Source organism: Oncorhynchus nerka, linkage group LG22, assembly GCF_034236695.1.
Source record: "Oncorhynchus nerka isolate Pitt River linkage group LG22, Oner_Uvic_2.0, whole genome shotgun sequence".
NCBI classification, from domain to species: Eukaryota; Metazoa; Chordata; class Actinopteri; order Salmoniformes; family Salmonidae; genus Oncorhynchus; species Oncorhynchus nerka.
Window position 1 is genome coordinate 93,285,022 of NC_088417.1, and position 8,163 is coordinate 93,293,184.

The window sequence follows — 8,163 nt, forward strand, 5'->3', positions numbered from 1 at the left end:
GTTAACTGCCTATTCTATGGAAAGTTAACTGCCTATTCTATGGAAAGTTAACTGCCTATTCTATAAAGTTAACTGCCTAATGGAAAGTTAACTGCTTATTCTATGGAAAGTTCTATTCTATGGAAAGTTAACTGCTTATTCTATGGAAAGTTAACTGCCTATTCTATTCTATGGAAAGTTAACTGCTTATTCTATGGAAAGTTAACTGCTTATTCTATGGAAAGTTAACTGCCTATTCTATGGAAAGTTAACTGCTTATTCTATGGAAAGTTAACTGCCTATTCTATGGAAAGTTAACTGCTTATTCTATGGAAAGTTAACTTAACTTAACTGCCTATTCTACGTAAAGTTAACTGCCTATTCTATGGAAAGTTAACTGCCTATTCTATGGAAAGTTAACTGCCTATTCTATGGAAAGTTAACTGCCTATTCTATGGAAAGTTAACTGCCTATTCTATGGAAAGTTAACTGCTTATTCTATGGAAAGTTAACTGCCTATTCTATGGAAAGTTAACTGCTATTCTATGGAAAGTTAACTGCTTATTCTATGGAAAGTTAACTGCCTATTCTATGGAAAGTTAACTGCTTATTCTATGGAAAGTTAACTGCCTATTCTATGGAAAGTTAACTGCTTATTCTATGGAAAGTTAACTGCTTATTCTATGGAAAGTTAACTGCTTATTCTATGGAAAGTTAACTGCCTATTCTATGGAAAGTTAACTGCTTATTCTATGGAAAGTTAACTGCCTATTCTATGGAAAGTTAACTGTTAACTGCCTATTCTATGGAAAGTTAACTGCTTATTCTATGGAAAGTTAACTGCCTATTCTATGGAAAGTTAACTGCCTATTCTATGGAAAGTTAACTGCCTATTCTATGGAAAGTTAACTGCCTATTCTACGTAAAGTTAACTGCCTATTCTATGGAAAGTTAACTGCCTATTCTACATAAAGTTAACTGCCTATTCTATGGAAAGTTAACTGCCTATTCTACGTAAAGTTAACTGCCTATTCTACGTAAAGTTAACTGCCTATTCTATGGAAAGTTAACTGCCTATTCTACGTAAAGTTAACTGCTTATTCTATGGAAAGGACATTCAAACAAAAGCATGTTGTAATGCTGATCTCACATGAGGTTCAGAAATAATTTAATAATTTACTGTCCCACTCCTTCAATGATCACAAGACATGGTGTGAGACCTATGAAACCCGAAGGGAATGAAAAGTCATGGACACTTAGTTAACGTTAATCCTGAAGTGAACCAATGCTTTTCTCATTTTATGATTACTTCATGAAAAGGTTGATCATGCATATGGCCAAAACTATGTGGACACCCCTTCAAATTAGAGGATGTGGCTATTTTAGTCACACACACGTTGCTGACAGGTGTATAAAATTGAGCACACCGCCATGCAATCTCCATAGACAAACATTGGCAGCAGAATGGCCCGTACTGAAGAGCTCAGTGACTTTCAACGTGGCACCGTCATATGATGCCACCTTTCCTATATGTCAGTTCGTCAAATGTCCGCGCTGCTACAGCTGCCCGTCAACTGTAAGTGTTGTTATTGTGAAGTGGAAACGTATCGGTGCAAAAACGGTATATAACAACGTTTTTAGCGAAAAAAATTAAACAACATATTTTTTCTTCACTTTTGCTAAAAACGCTCAGGCCCGCATGCCGCCTGTTGCCGAACCCTGGACAAGAGCGACATACCATCGAAGACGTACAGTAGAGGGGAGTGTCCCCGTTCTAGGTGAGCATTTGTTGTGTCTTCTATAGGAGTTACAATATCTGTGTCAATGAGTGGAGCTACAAGTCATTATTCCTATACTAACAAGCCTACTTTACATGCGCGCGTAAAACCTGTCCTTTAGAATTGCATTGATCCGGTTTCCCTACATTAGCTCACGATAAAAGGCAAACGGCATATAGGGCCTCCCTGTTGCCATCGCTCTGTTTTGTATGGATATAAACAGAAACAGTTTGAGTTTTTTTCTCTTTTTTTCAGCCCTGCACTCTCTTTGCTGTCGTCATGAACTGCACCTTCTTTTTTTCTAGCAGCGCGCGCAGTGTTGTTCCTGTCCTGCCTGGCTGTTGCTCAGCAACACGAAGGCGTGTCCACCAGCGATGATTTAAGCGGTAGGAAACCCTTGCCTGCTGTCACTTTGTCAGTTCAGTCTGTTCTCTAGTCCATGCATGGAAGTGGAATTGCTAAGGAGACGAGGGAATCCCCCTATAGTGTCGCCTCACTCCTGATGAATTTGCATCAACGTTATTACCAAGCTTGTTTTTTATCGGTCTCAGTCTGCCTGTTCCATTCGCTGCGTCCACAAGCATGGCTTGGAGTGAAGTATAGCGCCACATCATCTCGGACTGTCAACCCGTGAAGAATACACAACTGATGCTGTACAACAAACGGTGTATTTACCAGAAGAAATTCATCCGAGGAACCAGGTAGGCCTATATTTTCATTGATGAGGTGCGGGCTTTTTTCAGTTTGACTATCCAGAATGTTGGGTTGCCATAATAAAGACATTGCGCTTGGATTTGATTCACTACGTTAGCCTATTCATTTTTTGGGGGGGCGAAAACGAAAAGGATTGACGTTGATTTAAAAAACATTTTTTTTGTTTGTTTATGCAGGCAACCCACCAAGTGACTTCGACAATATGGCATTGAGCGGGACGCTTTTGCCATCCATATCCACATTTGCAAGCGGCCCGAATGTCAAGAATAAATCCATGGGACATGCGAATTTAGTGAGTATGGTCTACTATATTAGCTATTTATATATCAACAGTCTGACTCGCCTAAATAGGACATTCTGCATGTTTAATGGTAGGTCAGCTCATAATCGGTTTTAATGTAGCCTATGTATTTTCTATGTAAATTCCTTTGCTTGACCTTATGTCATTGCCGCACTCCAGAATACCGCACCTCTGTTGGGGCGTGCACCAGCAAGTAGAATTTTCAGTGTGGCTACTAACTGAGTGGAAGGTAGCCTACTATAAGTGTTTAGATTGCAGTAGTGGCATCCTATTGCTTTATTATAAGACTATTTGATTTAGGTTGTTGACTTATCTATTGCCAAATATATCATGAGAATATAGAATAGGCTATTAAATGTGACTATTTTAAGGATCTGAGGTTTCTTGTGTTTATATAGAAGCCTAACTAAAGTTCAACTAATCAATGCAGGTCTGGGATTACACACAAGAATATCTCCTGACACAATATTTTCTCAGATAGACGATACAGTTGACAAAGAATCATAGTTTTTATATATTTCAGTTAGATAGAGAGGGGGAATCTACAGGTAGCTGTATTTAACATTTGGCAATGGCATGTTATGACCTGTCTCAATGATTTAGCCAAGGATATCCTATTAGATTATTCAAATTCCTAATTCTATGGACATTCAGCGTTATGTTAATTGAATGACTATGACCACAGGTGTCTTTCAGTCCTTGTGCTGTGTAGTAATGCGTTTCTCTTCCCTTCCCTAGAGATGGAAGGAGGATATCTCCACTGGCATGACCAAGAAAGAGCCTGAAGATCTGGACCTGCTAGACTATGACTTTATCCTGTCCAACACTATGCTACAACAGCAGGCTGAGGCCATGGCAGCAAGCGGGTCCCAGAACCTGTCCCCTTCCCCGGGCTCCTACTCCTCCTACCAGCTCCCCTCTCCCCAGGACTCTGTCCACAGTGACATGCTGTACACCATCCCTGACATCAGCGACGTGTCCCCCTCTGGGGGGTTCGTGGCCGAACTGATGAGGCCTGAATTGGACCCAGCATACCTCCACCCCACCAGCCTCCATGGCAAGTTTGTGGTGAAGACCACCATGGATATGGCAGAATACGGCCAAAGCATTAATGTGATTAGTAAGGCCGGTGTTGGTGTCAGTGCTGCCACGGACCCCTCCTCCTTGCCTTTTGTTTGTCATATGATAAAGCAGGAGAACCCCAGCATGTGCAACATCACCCAACCCATGGATCTCCACCTTGGGGGGGTGAACTCACACTCCCAGCCCAGAACTGGACAGAGGCCTCACCTCGACCCCCACGGTTTCTCCCCAGGGGGGTGTCCTATGACAGCCAGCCGGTCAGCTTCATCTCTGTCTCCAGACCACCACCCTTCCAGCCAGGTGTTATCCCACCCCCAGATCCCTCTGCCTGGCCAGGGCTACCACCACAGCTCTCCGACAAGCTATTCGCCCTTCCCTCAACAGCCTGGGTCTCTACGGTACCAAGGTCAGTACAACTTCAACTTAAGTGTTTTTGACCAAGAGCTTTTTTTTCCCACATTCATCATTTGCTGGTGCCTGACGTTGAGGTAAACTCTGAAGGGATGATGATGAAGCTCATCACTCCACCCTCTTCACCCCCGTCTAGAGCTCATGTCCCCGGGCGGGGACTGTCTACCGGAGGAGCCCAAACCCAAACGTGGCCGGCGCTCCTGGCCCAGGAAGAGAATCGCAACACACACGTGTGACTACGCCGGCTGTGGGAAAACGTACACCAAGAGCTCCCACCTCAAAGCACATCACCGAACGCACACAGGTTGGTACACATGTTGGTTGTCTCATTGTTAAAACGCTGTTTCAAACAGTTCTATGAAGTCAGAACTTTAGGAAGCACTTTTTCTTTTTGTGTCAGACTTTATTTAAGGCATAGTTAGCCTACACCAACCTTTCAACCAGGTGTGTTGTTTTTCATTCCCATTGTCCTTCTTAATTATGTGTGACAGTATTCATTACTGTAGTTTATGGTTTATTATGGGATGGTAGGCCTTTCTTGATTCACAGTAGGAAAACTTTGACATGGAATTTTACATTGGATTAATATGAACTGTAGTTTTCCTTGTTTGTACTTTTTCCTTGTATGTCTCCTTGTATGTCTCCTTGTATGTCTCCTTGTGAGGAGACATACATTTTAATGGCTGAAATAATCAAATGTATTGATTTTAACGGAACACTTTGTAATAGGCAGCAATGTGACCTTGTGTTTTAACTACTACAGATCTACATTGAGAGGATTTTATTAAAAAATAAAAAAGTAAAATAAATAAATAAATATATATATATATATGGCTCTAGTAATTCCAGCTAATTTCCCTCCGAAGTAACACTCTATGTTCACCTATAACTCCTACCTTCCCTGCTACCCCAAGATGCTTGCCCCTGGCATAACGGCTGTTGTATTGCCAGCAGTAAATTACTCCACTGCATCATTATGGTAAAAGAGAGAGAGAGAGAAGCCCAGTTGGCAGGTGTCATGAACAGGCAACAGCAGCAGGTTGATACTGATCCTGTTCAAATACAACCGCAGGTTGATTCGTTTACAATTTATGTACTGCAGGACAGGACCGACCTCTTTCTGTGGTGAGGAGAGTTTGGTCTGTTTTTACTCTAAGGAGAACAAACAAAATTCTAACACACCTCTCTGTCTCTCTGTGTGTGTGTGTATGTATTGTCATTACTAGGAGAGAAGCCTTATTGCTGTGACTGGGAGGGCTGCGGCTGGAAGTTTGCCCGTTCAGACGAGCTCACACGGCACTACAGGAAACACACAGGGCATCGCCCCTTCCAGTGTGCCAAGTGTGACAGGGCCTTCTCAAGGTCTGACCACCTGGCTCTACACATGAAGAGACACCTATGAGACACTCACTGGACACCATGGACCAATACTAAAATACTATAAATATTATTAAACAGCGACCTGAACTTGTGACTTACAAATAAACATTGCCTTCTAGCCATCCATTGTCAAAGCACCAATACAAGCTATGTGTTTCCTGGTAGTGTTACACTCTCAAGGGTCCAACCCTATGACTAAAGACTGTTCTTTGTCCATCTATGGGCTTGTGATCTGACATTTGACAAGACCCCTCAGAACAACCTCTTTTGTGGGACAAAACTGGAATTGCTCATCTATTTATCGACAAAACCTGGAGGACTAGGTGCCAACGTATGACTGGAAATGTATTAGCAGAGAGTTACAGGGACAGCCCTAGCCACTAAGCGACCACCGGTTTTTTTTTTATTGTCTGAAGATTATGATCATTTTTCCTAAAATGTAAATTGCCTTTCACATACTAATGGGGGAGGAATCAGAAAGATCACATACTAATGGGGGAGGAATCAGAAAGATCACATACTAATGGGGGAGGAATCAGAAAGATCACATACTAATGGGGGAGGAATCAGAAAGATCACATACTAATGGGGGAGGAATCAGAAAGATCACATACTAATGGGGGAGGAATCAGAAAGATCACATACTAATGGGGGAGGAATCAGAAAGATCACATACTAATGGGGGAGGAATCAGAAAGATCACATACTAATGGGGAGGAATCAGAAAGATCACATACTAACGGGGAGGAATCAGAAAGATCACATACTAACGGGGGAGGAATCAGAAAGATCACATACTAACGGGGGAGGAATCAGAAAGATCACATACTAACGGGGGAGGAATCAGAAAGATCACATACTAACGGGGGAGGAATCAGAAAGATCACATACTAACGGGGGAGGAATCAGAAAGATCACATACTAACGGGGGAGGAATCAGAAAGATCACATACTAACGGGGGAGGAATCAGAAAGATCACATACTAACGGGGGAGGAATCAGAAAGATCACATACTAACGGGGGAGGAATCAGAAAGATCACTACTGGAATTATTTGCATTATAAGTCAAAACTTTCTCAGAGCAAGCTCAACTTGCCCGACTGCTATAAATGCCATACATTATCTGTCTTTCAGTAAAATAATGGGGAGGAACCTGAAAGATCAGTTTCAGGCTACTGGAAGTCTTAGCAGTTTGGTTGTTTTCACTGCAATAATGGGTCAACCTCAGAGCAGGCTCAACTTGCGCGACTGTTCAGTTCACTTGACCCTGGCACTTAATGTCATTCCCTGTATCGGTTATCAGGGAAACAAGAACCTCGGACAGAACACAGACGGAACACTTCCTAAGAGGCCTTCTCCATTCAATCAGAAACAGTCCATTTTGTATTTGTGAAGTTCATACTGTTCAACATACTGTATTAGACATTTATATTTATAATACTCTACTCTTCCAAGCCATTGACTTCAGGTACACTTTAAATGTATATGTTACAGGATGGTGCTCCAAGACTTTACTATGTTAAAAGGTACCAAAGAATTTGAAAAAGAAAACCGCTGAGAGTATAAAAGTGTGGTCTTGTCTGTGAGTTTCCTGGAGATCTCTTTTCTTCCACAATTTGACTTTAATCAGGTGAATTACTTTGCTCCTCATTGGTGATGGCAATCTCTCAACGCGCTGTGGTCGCAAAGTGCAATAATGTTATATGAGACATTCATATTATTTTTTTAAAGAAATGAGTAACTCTGAACAAAGTTTTTTTTGTTTATAGACAAAATATGTTATATAATCTTGAATGTTGTACATTTGTAAATAAAATGCTTTAAAATGTTTTGTATTGTCTTTTACAACATAAAGAATAAAATATATTTGAAATGAACTTTTGGTGCACTGATCACTGCTGATTTTAGAGCACTGTTCTGTGAATTCTTTCATAATAGCATTTACCTGTACAGTGTTTTCATAAATGTATCGCTTATCTCAGCCATGTTAATCAAAATCAAGCTACATGATTATCTAGTTTTAATAAACAATATATTTTTGGATTGTCTATTTATGTAAATTAGAACACATTTTAATAATAATAATACATGCTTAAAGTAACTGCCCAGTGTTTCCAGATTTCTACGGGTTTAATGGTGTTATTTCCAAAACATGGTAATTCAATCTGTGTTGGAATGGTGTGGGCGTACCAACAACAGAATGGTGTGGGCGTACCAACAACAGAATGGTGTGAGCGTACCAACAACAGAATGGTGTGAGCGTACCAACAACAGAATGGTGTGGGCGTACCAACAACAGAATGGTGTGGGCGTACCAACAACAGAATGGTGTGGGCGTACCAAATGGTGTGGGCAACAGAATGGTGTGGGCGTACCAACAACAGAATGGTGTGGCGTACCAACAACAGAATGGTGTGAGCGTACCAACAACAGAATGGTGTGGGCGTACCAACAACAGAATGGTGTGGGCGTACCAACAACAGAATGGTGTGGGCGTACCAACAACAGAATGGTGT

The 8,163-nt window shown here is 41.5% G+C and overlaps 1 protein-coding gene across 1 annotated transcript; it reads left to right on the forward strand.

The window, feature by feature from the left end:
* The first annotated feature begins 2,074 nt into the window (after positions 1-2,074).
* LOC115106009 (Krueppel-like factor 4) lies at positions 2,075-7,524 on the forward strand. The gene is made up of 5 exons (XM_029628575.2): positions 2,075-2,458; positions 2,648-2,763; positions 3,511-4,261; positions 4,403-4,570; positions 5,493-7,524. The coding sequence occupies exons 2-5, from the start codon at positions 2,674-2,676 to the stop codon at positions 5,666-5,668; spliced, it is 1,185 nt and encodes a 394-aa protein (XP_029484435.2). The 5' UTR covers positions 2,075-2,458; positions 2,648-2,673; the 3' UTR covers positions 5,669-7,524.
* The last annotated feature ends 639 nt before the right edge of the window (positions 7,525-8,163 follow it).

Bases quoted from the DNA above. Each gene is read 5' to 3' on its own strand.
- LOC115106009 (XM_029628575.2), top strand. From the start codon at position 2,674: ATGGCATTGAGCGGGACGCTTTTGCCATCCATATCCACATTTGCAAGC. The intron at 2,764-3,510 runs GTGAGTATGGTC...TCCCTTCCCTAG, and splicing joins CCATGGGACATGCGAATTTA to AGATGGAAGGAGGATATCTC. The intron at 4,571-5,492 runs GTTGGTACACAT...TGTCATTACTAG, and splicing joins ACATCACCGAACGCACACAG to GAGAGAAGCCTTATTGCTGT.